The following is a 24,967-nucleotide window of genomic DNA, read 5'->3' on the forward strand; positions in this document are numbered from 1 at the left end:
AAAATGAAGCGCGTTCATTTATTCATTTTTATTTATTGGTGATCCAGGCACAGATAAAATTCATCGGTGGAACAAATCATATTTCCGTTCATCTTTATCGATACTCCTTTGAATTGATTTACAGCAGTCCGTTGTTCGTTTTGTTTTCGAATTTAATTTCCATAAATTCTTAACGCTTCCCCAATTAGTTTAGCAATTTTTGACGCATTCAGAAACAATCATATCTTAATGGTTAATGCATCAAACAATCTCGCAATTAGTCAATATTTATATCAATAATAATATAGTTTATCTTAGTCAGTACACCTAAGGCTAAACCTGCTGTTAATCTCGCTTGCTCCGCATCTCCGAATCAATCCGATCATCTTACTTAAGTTCATCATAATGTATTTAAATTAAGTCGTTAAATAATTATCTCATTACGCGGTTATAATTATAAGTGTATAATCAAGTGCCTTGCAACAGTATCCTGCGTCTGCGTTAATCAAAATTGAAATCTACGTAAATCTAATTACAATATGTACACATGTGGGCATTAGAATCATAGCAATTAATCAGGTTCAATGTTTGCACAGTAACAAGGATGTGAAATTAAGAAAACAAGACAGGTTCGTGACATGTGAGTCCAATACATTGTTCGAAACCAATTGAAATTCGTCAAATGCTTCGTAATCATATTAATAATATTAATTGTAATATAATCGTATGCTTAACTACTGCCTAACCAGTCTTACGAGAATTCACGCGTTCAAAACCCTTGCACGTTTGCATAATCGAAGTGTTTCTGCATATTATGCACATATCTACACATATTTTATCAATTTATAGTTTAAATGCTTGCGACGCGTCGCAAACGTCATCCATTCATCATCTTATCATTGATTTACTTAAGTCTACGCGTACACGTTATTAGTTTTCATCAATCATGTGTTATTGTAATGAAATTTGTGTGTTTCATCATCCTTCATCTACATTCAGTGGCGGCCATCTTGTCCTTGTGACTAAATCTTTGATTTGTTTTATCCATTATCCGTTTATAAAACATATTATTTAATTTATTTCTGTTTTGCTTCCATTTAACTCCCTGTTCGGCTTGTTTTTGTTTAAATAGTGTTTATATAGAATATTGGGCCTCCTAAAATGGTATCTTGAAATTATTTACAATAATTACATCTACTTACAATTGGATTATTAGTTGTCAGTATGAATATTTATCATCGACATATTTTGCAACTAAGAATTAACAGTAGAGTTAGAAGAATAAAAGATTAAAGAATGAATACACAGTCATTGCGTAAAAAGTAAAATTAAGTATAAAATTATATTTGTTTTTGAATAGATAAAATCCCAAATGCTATATGTTCTCCTGATGAATAGATTTTGATTGATTCCTAGTTTGTTTCACTTTGTTTACCACTTATTCTAGAACACAAATGAAACTTTATCGAATAAACATAAAATAAAAAAGATAAAGCGTCAATAACTCTAAAATAATTCGTAAATTCTTTTTTGTTTACATCTCCGCGGTTAATATTTATCAATTTATGTATTGTATTATTTACGTTTTTACTCCGTTTCCGCAACTCAGCGCAACATTCGATACTCCACTCCCCCAATACGAAACATTACGAAATTACCTTAAATATTATCTTGTTTTTGCTTCGAAATCGATATCGTTTTATCATTTATCTATGAATTTAGTTATCCCCTAAGGTAATCATCAACAACTCGCATTTAAATCGCTAATGAATGCAAATCGCACACGATGCACACAAACACAACAACGTGTTGACGTTTAAAATTCTTTTTTTTTTTTTGGTTGTTGATAATGATGAATTTGAAATATTTTCCACAAAAACGTTGGTTGATAAGAACTCAATTCCTCAATATTCATGTAGCGAATGAATGTGAATGTGATTTGACAATCGAATTCAATGAATAGTCGAATGAATCGAATGATAATGACGATAACAATTGCAATGCCTTAGTGCTTAGTTGTTAAAATAGCAATTTTCGAACGTTTCGTTTTTCTACGCCGCGTGAAGCACGCCTACTCATATCCAATCGCTGTGGCAGGGTACAATCCATCTAATCTACGTTATCCTGGAAAATCAGACGGATATAACCAGGGGAACCGGCTAATGGCGACGCGCAGAATGGACACACAGCGTGGAAACCATTCGTTCCGTGCGGAATTGCTACATTTGCCCAGTATCTATAAAAAAATAAACAAATGAGTAACAATAAATTATGTGGATGTGACAAGTTGTGCCTGGTAACTCACTTGACTGTTTTTTCGGTTGCCATGTGTCCGCACGGATTGAAAGCGAACGTCGGCGGTCCAGAATCCACATAGAACGAAGGTTCCAAGCCCATACACACTTTAACGACGGGTCCCAACTGTTAAATCAATCAAAACCATCAATGTTATTTTATTATTCGACATTTGTTAGTATTAGATTGCCTAAATGTGTCATCTGCCCCTATTCGCGGATAAACAAAAAGTTTCCCTAGTTGTTTCGTGCTCCCCAGGCACCTAGTGTCCCAAAAATTTAAAATTCTATTAGGTAATGGCCAATAAAACGGCCTGCTGGAATAACACAGACTAAACCTAGAATAACATCTTGGGTTTGCACGAAAAGCAGGCAAAACACGCGTAAACTTTCCGCCAGTTCACCCACCTCTAAGCAAATAGGACACTTCCGCGCGCCTGAGTCCTTATCCTGGCCCCAGTCGTGCAGACCCTGCACATGACCGCAATTCAGATAGACGTACGGCTGCTGTTGGTTGTCGCTCGGTGTCACCTTCCTGGGTATCACGAGCGTGTTCAACCCGACGGGGCATTGCGGTCGCCCGGCGTTGATTTCGTCGATCTCCCGCTCCAGATCTCGTTTGCTCTGCAACACAAAGGGCGACTTTCACAACTGACACATGTGCCTTCCTCGGGTGCAAATTTAATTACGTGGCATTGCGGCCGGAATGAACGCAATGTGAATTAAAAACTTCCCACAGACAAAAATAATTTTAAAATTACACGCGTGGGAATTATGGTGAGAAACTTAAAAAAAAAAACCGATATTAAATTGAAATTGTACTTACAGGTGATTTTGCTAAACCTTCAGCCGATCGCCAGAGTAATGTCGCGCCGCATAAATCTATTAACGTGCCATCTTGCAAAACATTTGTTTCTTCTTCCACCTGAACAACAAAAATATATAAATTAAAACAAAATGTTTGTATAAAAATATATGAAAAACGTACAACTTGACCCTTTTGCTGAGCGGATCTCGATTCTCTCAGAGAAAAAACCCCACCGCCGACTGAAGTCTCCAGCCAAAAACCGCTTTTTGCTTCTCCACCACAGAAACTACCCCTCGGGTGCATGATCAAAACGCCATTCGTCGTTAAGCCATCGATTTCGCGACCGTTTTCTTGCCATTTTGTTGCCTTTTCCTTTAAACAAACACAAAAAATAAATAAAACAAAGATCTCGCAAATGTTTTCTTACATACGCCTAAAAATATATTCCTCGAAGTATCGAATCCGGCAGCGTATATTCGACAAATCTTGGCGCAATTTCGATCCGACAATATCCGACACGCAAATCGCGATATCGTGCTCTGCATGACTTTGTTCTCGCCCGTCTTGTCCCCGGGAATGGTGTCCATGACGACGAAATCAATCGGCGACTCGGACGATCGACCGATCTATTGAGATGATCACATTTTATTACTCATAAAATCAGCAAATCGTTCAATTTGTGTGTCAAGCCTACGTCCATTTAATTAATCAATAAAATAAGTTAAGGTAAGATGCAGAAACCTACTTGAAACATGTCCGTGTCATCATCAGGCGTGTACTCGACAATGACGGCGTGATTCCTTGATAATGTGTAGGATATTGAATGCTGGCGAGCGTCTAAGATGGCTTGCGACGAATGCGGTGTTTTGACAACGTAATGTTTGGAGCGTTTAACACCATTTGGTTCCTGCCGCTTGTACAGGACAAACTTACTGCGTCTTCGGCCTCTGTCGCCTTGAGGTAGAAATCCATTGTATCTGCAATTAATTCAATATTTAAATTATTTATGGCGTAAAAATCAGAAATAAAAGTAATATAATGCAAAAGTTCATTGTTTTTGTCCTCCAAACAAGTTTTCCTTTCTATTTCGTTCAAAAATCGATTCGTAATGCATGAGAAAACGTTTGAAATGCTCTTCCGCGTAGAAATACAAATTCGGCACGTTTCGGTTAACGTATTTTAATTCAAAGTTCGTTTCGCCGAGATGCAAATTACATTCACCGCCGAAATTCGTCCTTGATGAGTCAAGCGCCAAGTCCAAGTGTACCGAAGCTGTTCCGGAAGATTTACGATCAACAAATTACGAATTTGTTTTCCTCAACCGGCCGAAAGTTGGCGCGAAAATGATATTAATAGACTTTCGTATTTGTCGAGTGTTGATTGCAAATTTGCATAGAAGGCAGTATAAAATATCGTTGATTCGGAAAAGGATGTTATTCCGAGCGATAGAACAAGTGGTCCAGTGCCGGAACGAAATCCGCAATAACAAAAAAACTAAGAAAGTGTGACAGTCAGTCATGCGCTTATCGAAATCATAAAATTTGTTAAAACAAACGGCGAGAATGTTGAAAAAATGTTACGAATGCCTAATGTGTTACACAGGATTATTTTTAGAACATAAAAGCACTAATTTCTAAATTTGCAGCCAAAACCCAAAAGAAATTTGCGTAATGACGCAAATAATTTAAATAAAATTACAATTCAACATACGTTCTCAATTATATTATCCTAGAATCTGGATTTGACTTGAAAGTCACATTTTTGGCTATTTTGTGATTATGCCACACGGTGTATGATTATGTGAAGTCTTGTCTTGAAAATCCATTTGCATTGTAGCGTTACTTGCGGCGGCCTTGCAAGTACTTACATACATAATTCCTCATTTACGTAACGCCTTAATATCATAACCCATTTGCTTGATGTGCGCAACCGGCGAACAAGAGACGGATAGACGAAATGCGAGCGAGTGTAGTGTAATAATGAAAAGAATGGTGAATATAAATTCCGAATGGTGCAAATCACACACCGGAACGTAGCACACAAAACATAACAATGCGTGCAATTTTTTTTGTAGTAATTTTGCCGAATTTACATGTAATATTACATGAAAATTACATTAGTCAAATAATGTTAAAATCAACAGAAATTATTAAAAACTAGCTGCCCCGATTTATTTTAGTATACCTTCACCAATATTTGCCATAATTAATTGTTAACTAAATTTTTTTCAGTTTTTGAAATAAAATTAACTCTTTTTACAAAACTTGTTTTTCGTATTTCGAAAATCATTTAGATTTAACGCAATAATTGAGTTAAATTACAAAAAACATTATTCAGTATTTACTAATCCACTGTGGCAAAAAAATTAATTCTTCAATTTATAAGAATAATAAAGGATTTCCGGTAATTTACGAATGCAGTCAAAGTTAACGGTTTTATTTTGCCCTGAATACCCGTGACGAAATTTAAAAGACAAAATAGATCACATCCTTATCCCATTATCGGACCATACTTAAAAAGAACGCAATGAGCAACGGATTTGATAAAAATTTCAAGAAAATCACTCATTACCTATGTGCTTTTCGGAAAACAACGTTTTCAGCCAAAAATTCTCGATTTTAAAGAAACTAATCTTAATAAATATTCATTATTTTTATAAAAATATAACATTACAGAGTGATTCATCTTTCTCAAATTCTAAACATTTTAAGGAAAGAAATCACATATTTAAAAATCTATGATTAAATGTCAAATGTAATCCTATTTGGCGTGGATAACCATATCTATACAAATATGTTGCATATACCACACGCATATGCTGAACATTTTTTATTATTAAAGTATTCCGCACATATTGATTTCCCGAAAGACGTCTCCCGGCTTTGATTTTCAGTCGCCGCCACCGCCAGTGCATCGCAATGACGTCACAACTTGCGCGTCCGCGAGCTATTCCGCCGATGCAGCACCGGCTGGAGGCGGCGGCTGGCACGTCCTTGAACCAGTTTGCTTCACCGCTGCGCTAGTTTTGCGCTTCATCCCTTATATTCCCGAATATGCTACTTGTACGCAGTAGTAGCAAAACAGTAAACTTAAATTCTACATCTTTTGTTTGCTTGTTCAAGTCCTGCCATAACAACTAACAACAATATAATGTGTGTATGCATGCGCACTTGATGCGAACATAATGAATCCTAGTGTTGATATTCTTTTTACAAAACGTAGCCGTTGTCAGCAATTACGCCTTCCGCGAATAAATGAATGTTAATAATAATACACACTGCCGCCGAGACAAGTGCCACCGCTTTGTTTGCGTTTCAGGGCCTTCGAAAACAAAGCGATCGCTATTAAATGCAAATATTTAATGTGTGATGTGCGTACCGCGTTTTGTTTATGCACAGTCGCGTCTCGCCAACTTGCAAATCACACTAGAAATAATTCTAGAACAATATCACATATTTATTAGATTAAATAATTTATTATTATAAACGTTATTGATCGCATTCGCTAGAAAAGTATGCGGCTTTTAATAACGTTGATTAATTTGATTACCCTTAAGTTATTTGTGCCTTTAATTCATTTAAAACGCTCTGTTTGTCGGTCGCATGTCGCGTATAATTATGTCCGGACAACAATGCAATTAATTCAATCTTCGACGATAATTATATCGATGGTCATCGGCCGCCTGCGCGACATATATAATAAATAAATTGTACGCTGGCAATTTAAACGCGCGCATGCGCAGCAGCAAAACACTTGATATTAATCATACGCCAGGGTGATACACACGACAACCGCAACAAAACAGAAAATAATGACATTAATTATGCAAATATCCACTAAATGTAATGCAAATCATGCTTTAATCCAAACACAATTCACTTCGGCGCATACAAACATCACATTTTATGTTGGGCGCGATAAACACGCGAACAGAATTAGTACAAGTTTAGTACAACTAAAGTTGTGCGCGGCACTATCATTTTATTGTCTACCTTCAACAATATTGCTTTTGTGTTGACGAAAAAAGCCGTCAGCAGTATTTTCGTCGCCTTGTCAATCAATGACAAATTATAATGGCCATTAAACTAGTGCGTTATAAAAATATTATGCTATTATGACATTTAAGTAACCTGCATTGATATTCTTTGTTATTATTGCGGCGATAAAATTATACGATCGCAATGTTTGTGCATACGTGCAGTATGGGGCGTTAGAGACGACCTTGGATTGTTGAACTTGATATCGGTTTTGTTTGTGTTCGTCGTGTACATTGCGTACATGTTGATTTTTATTCCACGTTAATACTACTTGTTCTGTTAATGCATGCAAGATGTAAACAATATTTAAATATACCGGTAGCAACCTACGAATGCACTAAATCCCTAGAATGACTTTTATTGATAACTAGCTTTTGGTCGCGAGTTTGTCAGCGGAGAATTTAAAGAGAATTGAATCAAAATGTGACGCCACTGTCAATAAGATTCTTCAGATTTTATTTTAAACATATGTACATTATCTAATAATGTACTTTAGCCCCATTTCAATGCGAACAATATAACTCCAACTATGCTTGAATTTTCATACTTGAATTTTTTATCCCTTATTTGACACTTTTCAAATTATAATTTTGCAAGGCAACTTTCCACAATTATTCGGAAAACTTATCGGAAGATTACCTGAAACTTTAATCAAAATCGGCTCAGCCATTTGGTAATCCCTAGGGAACATACATACATATCTTTATTTTTATATACACAGAGCTGACCCCACAACCTTCTGACCCTTTGGACAATAGATGTCGCCTTAAATAAATTATTTACAATGCTTAATTTAGTTTTGTTAATAAAAAAAATAATGTCAAAATTAAATCGTTTTACATTTAGATTCGAATCAGTTATCGAAGAATATAGGTAACTTTATCGCGAAAATTCAAAGCAAAGGAAAAACCATCTTAATGCTGATAATAACTGTCCATTCGTTTTGTCACTATTGTTAAGCTTAATAACACCGCTGACTTTCTTTGGTTACCATAGCAATCGGAGTAACTTACCCTAAAATGACTAGTTCTCCAAATTTGATCTGCTGTTTCGGCTTGTCCGAATTGGTGCCGTCGCGCTCCTCGAGTATTGGCGACTCTGTGCCATCCGTTCTGCAACAAGCAAACAAACAAATAAATAACACCGCAAACAGTCGATATCCGATATATCACTAGGCGCAATTTTATTATGGGAGCGCCCCAGTGAAACGCGATCGCTTTGGGAAAACGTTCCATTGCAAATATTTAACCTTCTTCGTCGTAAACAAAACACTCGTATAACATACGACCATTATTATGTATGTACCACTAAGAATTACCTATATGAAACTTGGCTCATAATAGAAAAGAAAACACAACAACAAAAAACTCACAATCAACGCATAACAATTTTGATTGAAAAACAAAATCGTAAACTATTCACTTGAGTGAGTATTTTGCAAGTTTTGCTTTTATTCCCTCCAATAAAAAATAATATCCGATAAAGTATGAAAACAGACGAGTAATCAGTTTGCTAGACGCACAAAAAGTGCGTGAATCCGCGACCTTGTTGTTTAGTCGACGTTAAGTTTTTTTTAAAGGCAAGTTAATAGAATTACGATCACTTATGCGAGATGAGATGAGATGAGATGAAAATGGCTAAAACCGACTGAAGTATATATTGAAGTGTATAATGCAGACGAAAGTCAAGTGTAGCGTAAATAATAAATTATCCTGAAGCGCTGCAAACTCGAGTGAAAACAATTTTTAGCGTGCTCCAAACTTTAACCATTCTAAACAGACATAAAACTGCAAATAAACGAATAATATTCTATTGTATGCTAAAAAATTACAGTAAATAAATCATAACTTGCCGAAAAATGCATATAATGAAGCAATTATTGGCAAAAACAAAGTAAATAAAGTTTTTTTTTTTTCATATTTCACATTTTTGTATAAAATTTTATCGCGTTGTGACTTAACTTAAGTTTTTTGTAGTTACAAAAAAACAAAGATAACACGATAAGAAATTAAATTAAATGCAAAAACCGAAAATAATACTTAACATAAAAACTGAATAAAGATGTTCGCTACATTTATCGCAACTCAAGCGTAAACATTTTAAAAATGATAAAATTTCACATTTACCTATAAATATTTAAATGATTACAGCGCAAATATTTTAGTTGAATAAACAAAGGTGTGAAACTCTTTAATATTGGATAATCTCATCCATTATCAAAAGATAAACACAAACAGTCGATATGCCAACAGAAATAAAAATTACAAAACAAATATTCGCTCACATTTTGAATATTCGATGTATGTAACACACAAAAAAAATGAAACTGCAATAAACTTTAAAATTAACCAAATGGAGACGCGCTTAGAATTTAGACCTTTTTAATAAGACGTTGGCTCGTAGATGTTTGATGAGAGGATTAAAAGCCGAGATTAAATATAAATGACCTGGAATTGCGACGTGTTGTCGTCTCGCACGTCCCAGAACGCACGCAAACGTGCTGAAGACGTAAATAAATTGACGACTTAAATTCCTAGATATAGATCATCATAGGATCATCAGGCATTTACCAATTACAATTACATCTAAAACTCTTGCAGAATGGAATGAATGATGAATTAATACACAAACTAAACATACACCAACATAGCCATAAACTATACGATGATATTAATGAAGTTTTGCGCTTTTAGTTCTAGTTATGTGGTTGTAAGCTGATGTTGATGCTTGATTCACCATTCATCTATCTTTCGTGCTGCGGTTGCTTGCAATGCACCGTCGTTGCATCTATCGCGCACACGAATGTGTCTGAATGCGTTGAAACAGTTGAAGGTTATCGACCCTTCGCGTTTTAATAGACTGCAAATGGGCCAACGGCAATATGACTAGCGACTAGCATCTAAGCAGTTAGTATTGCCAGTACACTCTCCCAACACTTCTTTCTAACACTTTTTCTACAGTAAGCATATGCATGTTTATCTCTCGTTCATGGTAACAGACTGGTACTGGTAACCGCTGTAAACGAATGGAAAATAAATTAATTTTTTTGCACTTATTGCGCACTAATAGTTCGCAGAATGCTGCTAATGAAAAATTGCTTATACATAATTCAAATTAAATGAAAATAATCAGTAAAAATACTGAGAAATCAAAAGATAAATAAACATACGCTACTGGAACAAATTCCAGGTAAAATAACACCCTGTAGAAGATTACATTACATATTTATTTAATCATTTAGAAATTCTCTTTTGCGCTTACTGCTTAGCTTATCACTTATCGCTAATGACTCGCCATCAAAGCGATCCCATTCATTATTTTCAAATTATGTCAGTTGTAGCCAAGTACGCAAAGAAAACTAGTTTCAATTGTATAACTAAGTATAAATGCATTTAATCAACCCACAGTTGAGTTGCGGTATAAGTAATGAACGTTTGAGGTATACCGTTATCACAGCAACCTATAAGAAAATCTAATGTTGGTAAATATTAAATTTTCACATATGATCACATTTTTTGTGTTATCATTAGGTGTTTGATGTTTAAATATTACACAATCGCTGATTACGCCGGTTACCTTAGCATTAGGAGTAAAAGCAGAGTGAGGTACCGTATACCTGTGTACATATATAATACCCGTGGAACACGCGAAGAGAAAAAGGAACAGAAAAAAGAAGAGAAATGATAGATAACGATCGGTCCGGTAATAAATTATAATCACGCATTCGGGTTCGCGTAATGATCGTCCGTCCGTCGATAGCGCCCGCTCGGGCGAGGTTTATTCTTCGATGTGGTTATTAGGGATTATTTACGACGCAAATACACCGAGTGCTAGCTAAGAAACACACCAATACCCACGACATAATCGCCATTACACTAGTTGATTGTTAGTATTGCCATTAGAGTAAAAATAAACGGTATAGTGCAGTCATAACCTGAAAAACAATCAATTTCCGTAGTAAACCACACCAAACACAGATGGCGTCGGTGTAAAATCACTTGTCAAGCGGTTTTAATTAATTTCGGTATACATCGGGTATATTTACAGGCCATAAACGTGCGCAACATTGTTCGTTCGATTAATGTCGACGATAAAAACCGAAAAGATGATGCGTACCGGCCGCGGTCGATGCGATCTGCCATGGCGATATGTGTGTAGATCTATTCTAGAATTATATATAGGTATAGGTATATACCTATGTGTGTGTACATGTGATTGTGGAATATTGTGCGTGCCCGCTTCCCGGTTCGGTGTGTGCTGGAGTTTTTGGGGCGGACTGGCACCGTGCGCTTGATTTATCGACGTTTTATGCAGTTGTTGCTGTTATCAGTGTTGCCACGACAACCTGACCTACTATTTAAATCCTATGCGTATATTCAAATGTGGAATATCCACACCAGCGGGGAATTAATTCATGTAATTAAGTGTTGACGTTTTATTTTTCTTACACTATATAGAACAATGCGCGGTTGGATGTGTAGTGTTTGTTGAGTTAAATGCACGTCCAATTCACTTCCGGTTGTAGAATTGTAGTGTAGGTATGTCCTTTCTCCCATTTTCTTTGGCTTGTCCTGAGAGTGACGTCAGTACCGACATCACCACCCTACTACTACTTCTAACCTTCTAGTAGTAGTCTGCACAAGTTGTGTTATACTTGTTGTACACCTGATGAGGATGTCCTCCATCCCTAGTCCTTCATTTCCTCTTCCTACTCGTCTCCATCATAAAATATACCTCAATGTCTAAAATTGCCGGCGGAGTGGAGTTGTGCTCGTGTGGGTGATAAGGACGATGACGCCAATCGACGTCAGAGTCACCGGCGGCGTCGTTATAGAAACGCGAAGATATAAAATCGCACAAAAAGCATCGTGTCTGCTCCGGCTTCGATCTCTGCCAACACACGTGTAATATTCGTGTAATGACGGTCGATGCAGGAATGATCACGGAATGATATAGGTGGTGGTGGTAACGTGGCACGTCGCTAGAGCTCTACAAAATCAATAATATTTTACATACACAGGCGTCACAACGGATGCACATGTGTACGCATGACGCGGAAATGTGAGCTAATCAAGTTGAAACATTAAACACTAAACTAAAACAACAGAACCAAAAATAAAACATTAATAACACAATTATTAAAAAATCAAGAAAAATAAAAAAATATAGTATGATAGCCTAATAATAATGTCGACACATAGTACTTAGTAAGTTCGTTTGTCTATGATGAATAACCTCTAATGGATAATGACCACCTCCTCACAGAAACTTCGAGACAAGACACAACTCTTGCTATAAATGTAAAAATATACCCGGTGAGGTCTAGAGAAGTCTCGATTTAGACCTAGCATGTTACAAACCACTCAGCTAGTCTATACTTATTCTGAACTTGAATTCCTCAACTTGTTTTCAATGTACCTGTGAACGTACAGAGAAGATGATTCGTGTTTTAATTCAGTTAAATACTCGTTTCCTATCTAAAAATCATACAAAGTTGTATAATGAAAGTTGTATCAAAAGGAGAAATGTAAGTCAGTAAATCAATCGGACAAGATCAATCTACTTCAAAATTACTTAAGTCATGTAAAACATCTTGAACTTGATTTTATTGATCAATTATAATTGATTTCAATACTGGCATTGATGACTCACGCCATTATTTATAACAAGAGTATAATCATTAATTCTAATAGATTTTCTCCTCATTTTAAATTTCTCTCGTTTCTAATGTAGCTCTAGGCATGGTTGAAGTAAGTGTGCTCATATATTAATATTGATTTTTTATCATTTGCACAATATTTTTACTATGCACATATTCAGTAGTTTTTATAGTCAGTGAGTCAGCGACTAATCGGCTAAAACATAACTAACTACTAAATATTCGGTCAATTACTTTGTTTATAAAAAATAATTGGTTTTGTAAATATTGTGATAATTAATTTTACCATAAACATAAAAATCACAAATATTTCAACAAATACAAAACAAGTTCAATAAAATATCATAAAACAACCAAGTCAGATAACTGCTTAAAATATACCTATAACGAAAGAAAAAACACGAAAACTACAGATGCTTACGTTAAAAACGCCAAAATTCTACAACATTATATTATATCACCTTATAATAAACTAAATCATATACAACTTTTAAGTTTAAGTTTGACTTCGCCCCGGCAGTGTTTAATATAAAAGTAATTCGTTTTTACTCTCTTGTTCTAGACTTAGTATGTGTCAATTCTATCAATAAGACTCGCAATTTTATTTTAAAGAAATTAATTATATAAAGAAATGCTAATAATGCCTTCAGTGCGCCATCTTGGATTCAACTAATCAACTATAACCATGATTGAATCCCAATGCCAACTTTTATCCTATAGAAAAGGGCTGTTTATAGGGTTTTCTCGACAATTATTCAAAGTTCTCTCGTCGTAAAAATTATAATTGAAATTTAACGAACATTTTAAAAAACGAAATGGCCAAATTGGTCTAGATGTTGTTCAGTTATGCGCTTACCAACAGATTTTGAGATTAATTTTTATATCATAGACAGAATATAAATTCAACAAATTAATATTAATATAAAACATTGTTTAGACTAAATATTCGGCTCGTTAGTCAATATCCTTCAGACCGAAGAAGCAGAATATTCTGGTTTTCCATCAAACTATTACAATTATTATCTATTATTTACTACCTACAGTATCGTTGAATAAAAAACTAAAATTTTACAATACAAATCAACATTATAAGCGTGTAAATTTATAACATACCTTTACACAAATATAATCCCCTTAATGGTCGTAATGAACAAACAACCAATTCAAATATCTATAGACATAAAAAACCTTTCTAGTTTGACATTCAGTTTCTATTTATACCTTTTACCAATTCACCCCGAATGGAAAAAAGAGAAACCTATTGTATTATTACATACTCTGGTATCGAGGGAGTTCACCCTCCCACACAAATTGGTTGAAACTGTCCGAAATTAGTGAACATGCCGAAGCGCACGTCGTGGACATTAATAATGCACAAGATGCCGACAGCGCCATTCAAGCCCCCACACATACCGCCAACAAATTGACACCCCCAACATTGATGGCGCTCGCTTTTCTTCCGCAATACATATAGGTATATCATAAAAGCAGTCGTCGACGACAGCAATTCGACGCCCGCGTTTTTGATTCCGTTCCGAAAGGGTAAACAAAGCCGAATGTCATAAATAGAAAACTGTGTGTAGCACAAACGAGACACACTGATTGCCAACCTCGCACTGTGTTTGCCCTCAGCTTGCTCGCAGAGAGTGCGTTTGTTTGCGTGCGAGCGCGCCGCTTAAAGTTCATTAAAAGTAATATCAGTAAAGCACGCATCGTGACATTTTATGTCTGGGCACGAATCGTACATCCCTCGGATTTCCCGCCTTTAGTGGGGCCCCAGAATAAGTATCCATGCGGAAATTGAAGGAGTCGTTCAACCCTGAAAAGCATCCTTGTTTATGTGAAAATACACAAAAATATAATTACGGAATTATTTACTCAACGTTTATAAAATAAGGCAATGTTAATTAACTTTTGTAATTTTAGCATTTATTTTGTCATTTCCTCGGCTTTATTACGAAAGGAAATTAAACAACACCAAACTATAGCGCAAACTAAATACATAGAATAAAGAAAAGCGAGTATGAGTGGTGGTATGAGAAACGACTTGGAATTGCTCGGAAACTACTCCGCAATGAAATAAAATGCGGGGGCATTTGTACTGCTTCCGAAGACTGCCAACAATACCAACAACCAAGAGCATTCGTGCATTTGTAATGTGAACTCGACGAAGACAACTTTTACAGCGACCGCCATGAGCCACGAGGGCATGTCTATGAAGATGAGACCAGAGTATTCATTACATTCTATTACTTTTATTATACTCGGGGTGTTTGCTAATGACTGTGATGAATTTAAAATGTTCCCAGTCGCAAAACTATTTTTTTCTTCATTATATCAAGTGAAATATTTACTAAATTTGTATACAAAAATAATTCATAATGTGGCGTGAAAGTTCATAAAATAAAGTTCTAAGTAATAAAAATTCAAATTCTGAGTCGATTTATAAAGTTTATGATGATATAAACAAATTATGCTAGTAATCTATGAGTGCGGCATGCTGGAAAGCGAAGGAATAAAAATAAATGTGGCTTGAAGTCGAGACTGGTTGCTTTGATGGAAATTGTTACATATTTCTGCGTCCGCTGGCGTTTTCACTGCACATAAGTGTATGTGTTGCTTGTGGTTTCTTGTATCTTCGCGTTTTTCTTGTTTCTAACGCGCGCGCAACCGGATGTTGCACATGAGTAACTCATGCAGAGTCTAGGAAATGTGTCTCATCTCATATAGAAAGTAAATAATGAGTGTTATAGAAGATATATACATATTATTATAGTGTTATTATAAGGCACATAGACTGCACTAGAGATGAAACTCAATAAATGTTGGTAATATTCTTGGAGAATAAAGCCAGAATCACTCGAAAGGAGTGTAAAACAAGCAATGCTTGTGATATGTGGTTGATTTATGTAAGCAGCGTGTGTGGTATTTTATCATAAACATAATTTTGTTACAGATAGCAAAATGATTCAAAGCCACAAGTAACGTCAGTTTCTTGTACCAAATATAGGTACACACAGTTAACGTCAATTTTTTATTATAATGTGCGTCAATAAGTAGGGTGGGTGCACCAGTGCCACACCAGGAACCAGTACTGCACAATTTCTAACTTCACATTAAAATATAGAAAAGGGCTGTCTTTTGGGTTTTCCCGGCAATTATTTCTCGCCGTAAAAACAATCCTTGGACTTGGACGTACATTTTAAAAAAATAATTGGCCAAATTAGTCTAGGCGTTGTTGAGTTATGCGCTTGCCAACAGATTTTGCGATTCATTTTTATATTATAGATAATATAGATCAACTAATTGAGTGAATATTCGATGTTTTTCGATTATTACTCGCCAGCTATAAAGCGCCCAAACACTCGGATTTCCCTCTTATTCGGTACAACTTTAATGTACAAGTGAAGATACAATTTTATTTTTAACTGCTTTTAAGTTATTTCATTTTAGTTCTTCTTAAATGCCTCCTGTGAGAACTACTTCTTTCAGCACAAAAAAAGTCGATGTTTAGAATCGTGAAACGCTGAAAATGTCCCATGCAGACACACCCAACTTGCTCTTTCAACCTCTCTCCGAGCGCGACTCTGTTTCTCTCAAGAGAGATTGTTTAGTTTACACTTTTCAGACTTTTCGAATTTAGATTAAACTTGTTTGGTATTTATGTGTGTATTTTTCACTTTTCGCCGACCGACGCAGCGACTGGAAAACGTCTCGATAGATACACTCTACTCGTCTGCTCCTAGCCGGATGAGATGAGTCTAACTGTTAAGAGACTAAGAGACTTTTAAGTCGAAACTTTCCTGGCGATACTAAACACAAGTGAAAAAAAAGGAAAATCCCGAGCACGAACAGAACAGAAGCACGGCAGCAGCAATAACATTACCAACAAGCAAGCAAAGCATCTGGCAGGTGCTTAATGCTAGTCTTTCACTTTTTCCCCCCGATCTAGTTTCGGTTCTCTTTTCGGCAACCATGCCCAATCTATAGGCATGTCGCGCTTCTTTTTGTATTTCTTTTCTGGTTAGGGATAAGCGATCGTTAAGGTCACAAAAAGTGGGAAAAACATTGTGTTCAACGATTTGTTTATCGTGGCTGACGACGAGGAAAAAAAACGTTTGATTTCAATGTTTAGTCTTCGAGTTTTTACTGTTTCAATACATTTAAGACGTTTTAAGAGGTAGTGGAAACATGGTGCATGCTGTTACCGCAACCTAAACAATTTTTAAAACAGTTTATACAGTACATAGCTTTAAAACTTAAAAAATATCAAAACCAATATTAATCTAATTCGCGAATTGAAACATTCAGTACAAACTTCCAGTTTAAATAATATTTTATTCCTGTTTATTATGTTTAGTCTAAATCTAATCGACTAAAACTTCAAAAACCGAAAAAATAACCGGCGCTGTGGTTGGTGCCGTTGTTCTTTCTGACCACTAATTGATATTAATGGATTCGTCAGGCGGATACTAACTGGTTTCAAGGAATAGGTAGTATAATCGAAAGAAATGCAATTAAAACACACGCAAGCTTAAAACAGAAGAATAAGAAGAAAAAAACACGACGATATTACTGCTAAAAGCAAATGAACTGAAACTTCTACCAATATAATCTACCTTCCAGCGGCTGTACTGCGTATTTCTAACGGTAAAATTCATTAAATTTTTTATCATTTGACATTAAACATTTTAGCGTTATTTTATTTCAATTCACGCGGCTAGGAAGCAGTAAAATCTACACCTGCCAACGAAATTAACAATAAATTTCGTAAAAAAATATAAAGTATTATTATTGTTTTTACTAATACATATTTTACTGTAAATTAAAATTTCGTCAAAAATGCAAAACACAAAAAATTAAACCTTATTTGTATACAGCAACTACAAAACAATATATAATTAATATGAATTCTGCATTGTAGTGGTTAAATAAACAAGTTACAATTGCCACAACCATTTTTTATGAAATCGATAAGTTGCGATAATATGCATTACAAGTAGCATTTGGCACAGAAACGTACCGATGCGTAAATATTTACTTATTAAGTTTTCTGAAACGTGTGCAACAATAACAAACAAGTCTTGCACGAGCCTGTAACAATCTAAGTACTAATGTGCAATTTGCAGTGTTGTTCACGAATAAATAAATAAATCGTTACGACGCTGCTATCAGTAATAGTAACTGGCGGTCGTTCGGAGGTTGAAACAACAAAATTCCTCAAACCGCAACAACGAAAAAGTTCATAATTATTTTTATACTCGGCCACAATGTAATTACCAGTTAAAAATGCTGACATGTGCAATTATAACTTGACGTTGTAAATTAAATGAAAAATTGCGTAGCGTCCTCTTTGCAACGACAATGACTGCCTACAATTTGCAATAATTCTTGAAACTCTGCAATTATAACGCAATATTTTTTTTAATTTTTATTTTTAAGCAGAAAAAATACATTTAACAAAAAATATGTGCCTTTATGTTATTTTATGTGAGTGTGTGTAATGGTCATTGTCTCGTGTCCTCTTTTCCAGCACTTAATCACTATGATAATGCGCTTTAACGTTTGCTTCGTTCGTGCCTGAGTTGGAGTTATTGTCTTTGTATAAACAACGTTTAAATTTCAGATGTAGTTGGGTGATATGTGTAGAGTAAATTGTTTAATAAGTGCATTCCGACCTCAAAAACACAATAGAAGATGTCGTTAAATGATTAAAGGTGATTAAAGTGATTACAAATCGATACCACAAAGTGGAGGTTTTTTTAAAAACATTTACCAAATGTACAAATCGATTAAAACTATAAAAAACAGTGTTGCAGTAATTATCTTGTCAAAATAAATGGAATGGTCGATGTATAGTACATGTGTTTACGAATTGTGAACGCGATAATTGATTTTTATAGTTATTGATAAATAATACGTCGACAACTTGTTTTAAATTTATGATTGTTCCAAAAATACATTCTTAAATAAATTCTACAATTTAAAGAACAAAGAATTAAATTATTGGATTAATATGTCAAAAGTGATGAATAAGTATAAAAATTAGTAGATTTGCACACATTTCCACATAAAATGCATTTAAAATTAGTTAGCAATTTTTTTGAGCATGACACGATTTGTAATTTTATAGTTGAACAGTTTACGATAATTGACTGAGGGGAGCACAAAATGTAATACCTACAACATCTGTTAGAATGATGAAAAATGTCGCCTTCATTGTCTTTTAAAACCGTCCTAGAAAAGCAGACGATTATGCACGGTTTGTATATATTCATTTTATTCATATTATTCATAGCGTTCACAGTCAGCTGTGACAAACAATAGACAGAGGAAGTTTATACGAATAAATAAACACACATATGATGAACATGGGCAAACACACATCGCCCGTTTTGCATATCTACTCGTATAGCGGGATTGCGGGTGTTCCACAGACACCAATACATATATACCAAGTGTTCAAAATAACCCACACAAAGAAGAATTGTTAACAAACTGTATGATTTACACCGTACGACTCTGTATCGTATATCTTGTAGTGATTAACATGTCTTGGGCTGTGTTTGTGTAGGTGTATTGGCTTAACATAGATGGCAAGAAGCCGTATAAATAATTATTTACGATGTTACGTAAGTGTGAAACTAATTGCGCTTGCAGTGATGCACTCACTGAACAAACCATGTTGCAATGATGGAATAAACATAACTGTTTTCTTCTGGTTAATGAATTAGGACAATTTCCGATGATGGGAAGAGAGCAAAGGAGAGTCATATCAGTGGGAGGAGTGTTTGTAAAAAAAACGCAAAATCTCAAGTACTACTTTCAAATCTCCCAGAAGTAATCAAAAATATTGGATTTTTTTTCAGGTAATCACTTAATAAATTAATTTCTATTTTTAGTCCATGTGTGTTATAATTTTATTTCCGTCTAATTGACATCTTTAACTACAAGCTGACAGTTGAAACTAAAAAAATATTGGGCATTCTTCCTCAGTAACATGTTTCTCTCTTCTATGATAGGTACATGCGGTGCGCTAATCCCACAGAAAATAATTATATAGTATTAGGTTGGGTACATTTGACATAGAAGTTCGAAAGACGCTAGTAAAACAACTAACATGAGACGCACCTTGATTGAGGTGAGATTAAAAGAGCTTTAAAAAATGATACACAAAGAACATTTATGTAAAAGTCTGTAGGTACTTTACAGGCAAAATAAAGGCTATTCACTTAGGAATCAACAGGTCGGATGATAATTTTTCTACACTGTCCAATGCATCAAATTTAATTGATAGATATTTATAGAAATTCGAAGAATTGAACATAATAAAACAAATATTTGAATTAAAAATGGAAACTATTTTAAATTTGTAGTGATTATCTATCACCATTGACCTTGCCAGCATTGATTAACTGCTTTCCCACACGAAAATGCAGCACGTAGCGCATGCAAATGTATGTGAGTTTTCCAAACGACACGACTAAATGTCGAAAGTCGATTATTCCCCGTCAATAATCCAATTCGATGGTGGCATGACATGCACACCTCATTTACGTACAAATGCCAATATCTAATACTAATAAATAACGTTTTTTACGCATTACAGATAATTACAGTTTTTTTTTATATGGGTAGAAAAAAAAAATGCTGTGAATAAGGCATTAGAAAGTGTTCAAAATTTTGCAAACTTTCCAATAATCCATGTAGATATAAGTAGAAGGTTATAAAAAAAAAGGAAAAAGAATAGTGAAAAGGTTAAACGTCCACGTGCAACGATTGATTTTCCAAAGTGTCATGGACACTACCATCGAAAAACATTTTTATTTCCATTTTTACGGGAAAAACAGTTTAATATCTATAAATTTTCCACATTTACGTTGGTATAGCAGGCGATTCTGATATTATGACACATGATGAAAAAGATTGTTTGTGGTTGTGATGTGTTATAAGGTTGTTTCTCATTTTTTCCCCCTCAAACTGGGTGAAAAGTTAGCATCAAACGTCATTTCTCACCCGGTCCTATCAACCGAAGCTCCAAACTTGGCCCAATTCGAGCGGACCGCAGGCAAAAGTTTTGGCAAAATTGGCCCAAATCCATTTTTCATTTTTCATCCGACATTCAGACCTCGACCTGACAAGATATCTCACTTTCCACACGCGCTACACACAACCCCAACGGACATTTGTCTTGTTTTTCCAATTATTTGCGTCAATTTTTCAAAAAAACATCCACAAAATCATTCTAAACAGTTTCATTGAATTTTATTGCGAGCATTCATTATTGCTGGCCCTGACCTGACACAATAATAGCTTGATCATCACCACGAGACAGCGGGTAATAGCAAAGTGTGCGCACAATAACGATCGTAATTAAATGATAATGGCAAACTCCCAATTGTGCGCGATTCTTAATTTTGAGCGAGCGCAAGCTTTCCGAACACGCAGCTACTATTACACGCACGGAATGTTCAGACTTGATACAAACAGCGAAATTGAATAAATTAGTGAAGGTGGTTTACATTTTTTTGCTAATACGGTATAATGTTATAGGCATGTCTAACAAACATAAAAAAAGCGCAACATAATTAAACATTAACGACCTGTATACAAACCTGTACATAAAACAAATGAATAATTTAATCTCTTTCTAACTGTCCATCTAATTCCCCGAAATGTCATTCATCCTCTACCTTCATCTCTACCTGGCTTGCTCTCCAGGGCGTCTGCTTTAACACCAATTGATTGGTTGTAAATCGCAAAATTTCCAACACATGGTATATGAATTATTTGAGCGACGGTAGGCATGGCAACGCACGAGTGGTTCTGCTTTTCTGTGTTCTCTTCAGCACAATTTTCCGTACGTACATTCGCGGCATGCAGCAGACAGATTCCGAGCGAGTGTTTTGCGCGGCGTACTTCTGTTTCGCTCCGCTTCAGCTCTGACCGGCCGAAACAATCGATTACGGTGTTTCGAGAACGCGACGCGTGCAAACGCAAAACACGGCACAGGTAATAACCAGCGCCGAGTGCCGCCATTCAGCAAAACGAAACAGACACAACACAACCACCAAACATATACGTCTCCGATACGGCTTGGGTATTGGGTTTTTCATTGAAATGATTGAACCTAAGTAAACTTTGCCGCAAACAAGTTGCCGGTTGATGGTGGGTAGAGTTAAATGTGAAAGAAAACCTTAAAAGTACTATACCTGAGAGTAATAATAAACTTTTAGGGTTTTCAGAGAATTGTCAACATGTTATAACACGTTTGCTATTGAAGTTGTGGTAAAAATCTTGCCAACTTTTATGTAACTAAAAGTTTTCCTTGTTAAAATCTACTTTTATACTTTATACTCATCATTAAAACTTTATATCAAAATATATTTTAAATTTAAAAAAAATCAAAGTGTATGCAACCGAAATAACATAAAAACAAAACACTATCAATGTTGAAACAGCTGCAAGTCATCTCGTTAAATTTGATGTGTTTCCCACTTTAGCTACGTTTATATTCACATTTAAAAACTTCCTCAATTCATTTTTACAACTTGATAAAAGTTTATTCCTCAATTTTGGTAAAAAAGGCGTTTGGTGCGTATATTTAAAATTCTTTCAACTCACCGTTTTACCATATCTGAAGCCGTGTTTGACAACGTTTTACAAGCCTATAAGCAACCACCCTCGCCGCCGAAGTGCTCCAACACCCGCGCACAAACCACCCTCACTGGTGCACTCACGCACTAAACACCAGCAGATCACGCGCACACACCCTCTCACACAGTGCGACAATAAGGGTTTGAACGATATCGGATTCTTTGTTTTCGTTCGCTTTGTCTTGAATCGTCGACGAGACAAACACAACTTTTCCCTCTTCTCTCAGTCGCGATCAGACGCGCTGTGCGATTACGCCGTTTATTAATAAATTACGTCTTGCTCGGATCGTGCGGGGCGCACAAGCACGACGTCGGTGTTATTCACCGATGATGATAACTCTTGTTGACGCTGCGACGGCATTGTTATTGTCGAATGTACTCTCCCACACAGTGGACGAGAAAAAACGCATTCAGGACTAGTTGTTGCTAGTGTGATAAAAGCGTTCGAAACGAACTCGCACTCCAAGTCAAGTTACACTCGAGTTTCGCTGCGAATGTTTTTGTTGTTATGTTATCGTATGACGTCTGTCGACTGCTCACACCACATACACTTCTCGTAGTTGCAGTTGGAGCAAATCCACACTAACCACAATACGTGCTGGTTGGGCTTCTGGTTCAGTTTCGTGTTTCGTGGACGCGGTTTCCGGAAACGTGCAGAGCGCCAATCCAACTTGGCGGCACAATGGCGCCTCGCTTACTGCCTGCAGGTGCGAGCGCGGAGATCACCGATCAGCCATGCCATGCCATTCGACGCGCACTCTAATGTCACTAGATACCCTCGTGTGCAGTGTGTTGAATAGTTTCGCGTCGTCTTCAAGGGTTGTATACTGCTGCTTCGATAGAGTTTACAGCGCCGCGGACCGCACGGTAATGTTTCGCCTAGTGATGTCTCGGTGCGGGTATGCACTGTGGCTGGTGAAACGCGGGGAGACGGCCTCTTTGTTTGTGTGGATGTTTTCGCTCAGTGCGACGCGACTATGACTACGAGACTCAACGAACACAAAATCGATTTTTACCGTTTCATACACGACTGTATGCAACCAACAATACACAAAAACTAAATACATGCTTTTTTCCACACACAACAAATTCATTTCGACATATTACCACATCAAATATTTTAAAACTTACCTTTTATTGCCGACCATAATGTGAAATTGACAACTCCACTCGATTTCTAGATCCGACTGACGATGTAGACTTCTTTGACTAACCCTGATCACTTTACACCCTGTTGAAATTTTATCACTACCCAACCTGCGACGCCTGGTTCTAGGAAACTTTAGGAAGTCCATAATAACAGAAATATCGCAATCGAATACTTAAAATAACCAAAGGAAACCGACACGTTTATGCAACGAACTTTACTACAACTTTTCGTGGAATACATCTTGAATATATACACTTTGGAGAACACTCTCTGCACATATATTTCAACGCGTTTGAGACATGCTCAAATTTGGATTTGAACAAACACAACAGAAAATCAAGCGCGGACTGAACAGTCTACGTTCATGTCCTCTGCTTAAATTCTTATTGGAAAAGGGCAGCCACTAGTGGTACAAGTTCAAGGAAACGAAAACTCTGCAAGATTTGTACATGTTTGAACTTGTTGCGTGTGATAAAGCGTGCCAACCAGCACTACTAGATTTGGAAGGGATGGGAGTGGGAGTACTCCGTTTGGGCATTATAAAGATTGAGAATCTTGCAAGAAGATGACTCATTTCTAAGAATTGGTGAAGTATTTTATGCTTTTCTTTGTTTTTTTGTTGGCGACTGCAAAGGGTCTTCGATTATTGCATGTTTTTGGTTGTTTGGCATTTCCGGTGTGTCCTCTTCGTCATTATCATCATCATCATCAGCATCTTCAGCTTCATCAAGTTGATCTCCTTGGGCAGAGGCATTCTTGATAGGCGTCTTCGTATTTTCTGAGAGAAACAAATTAATAACAAATTTTATATTAAACTTTTAGTGAATTTGGCCATGCTGCGCCATCTATCAAAATGTTATCGCACCATCTATAAAGTAAATCTGATTCTTCAAGGTAAAATAGCAATTTACGATCTTCGCAGCAAAATAATCACAATTATTTTTTAATATAATATGGAATATTAATAGATAAAGAATATTGTGTTTATTGTAAACTAACCTGTATTCGCCGCGTTTTCGTGTTCCACAATGTCTGTCAGCGCTTGATTCACCTCCGCTTGTAGTTTTTTAATAATATCACCATAGCCAGTTAGTTTACCGTCGGAAAATTTGACGATATGCTTAAATTCCTTAACATTTTCCTCGTTTTTTCTTATTGTGCAAGTAGCGGCACACTGCATGTTGAAGTATACTTTGTTTTGATTGATGGTTTACAGCAGACATTCAAAAGTCATAGTTTTTGACGGTAGATGGCGCCGTTAGTCTATCAACTTAATAAATTGCCAATTGTATAAATTCCAAAAGTACAAGTTGTATTTACAGGAAAATAACGGAATGGTAGGAAAATTTCAATTGTTTATTATTTAAATTGATTTGTATTGTAT

General features: G+C 35.9%; 1 protein-coding gene across 2 annotated transcripts; it reads right to left on the reverse strand.

Annotated features, from left to right (window-relative positions):
* Window positions 1–17: 17 nt before the first annotated feature.
* Window positions 18–24,806, reverse strand: Pli (E3 ubiquitin-protein ligase pellino). 2 transcript variants are annotated; one of them, XM_065312789.1, is made up of 10 exons: window positions 24,583–24,806; window positions 23,565–24,361; window positions 8,132–8,230; window positions 3,827–4,058; window positions 3,513–3,707; window positions 3,262–3,453; window positions 3,100–3,198; window positions 2,682–2,897; window positions 2,285–2,400; window positions 18–2,215 (listed from the first exon to the last, which is right to left on the reverse strand). In XM_065312789.1, the coding sequence occupies exons 2-10, from the start codon at window positions 23,726–23,728 to the stop codon at window positions 2,089–2,091; spliced, it is 1,440 nt and encodes a 479-aa protein (XP_065168861.1). In that variant the 5' UTR covers window positions 23,729–24,361; window positions 24,583–24,806; the 3' UTR covers window positions 18–2,088. The 2 variants fall into 2 exon arrangements, with proteins under 2 accessions (XP_065168861.1, XP_065168863.1); XM_065312791.1 differs by lacking the exons at window positions 23,565–24,361; window positions 24,583–24,806 and adding an exon at window positions 22,402–23,392.
* Between the last annotated feature and the right edge of the window lie 161 nt (window positions 24,807–24,967).

Source organism: Atheta coriaria, unplaced genomic scaffold, assembly GCF_025399875.1.
Source record: "Atheta coriaria isolate IRGN ID8LTWV9N9 unplaced genomic scaffold, Caltech_Dcor_3.1 hic_scaffold_9_pilon, whole genome shotgun sequence".
NCBI classification, from domain to species: domain Eukaryota; kingdom Metazoa; phylum Arthropoda; class Insecta; order Coleoptera; family Staphylinidae; genus Dalotia; species Dalotia coriaria.

What these genes read in the sequence shown, in the direction of transcription:
- Pli (XM_065312789.1), bottom strand. Translation starts at nt 23,728, where the DNA reads ATGGACTTCCTAAAGTTTCCTAGAACCAGGCGTCGCAGGTTGGGTAGT. An exon ending in GGAGAACTAGTCATTTTAGG is followed by an intron (nt 4,059 to 8,131) that starts GTAAGTTACTCC and finishes AATTAATTGCAG; the next exon opens with ATACAATGGATTTCTACCTC. An exon ending in ATGACACGGACATGTTTCAA is followed by an intron (nt 3,708 to 3,826) that starts GTAGGTTTCTGC and finishes TCATCTCAATAG; the next exon opens with ATCGGTCGATCGTCCGAGTC.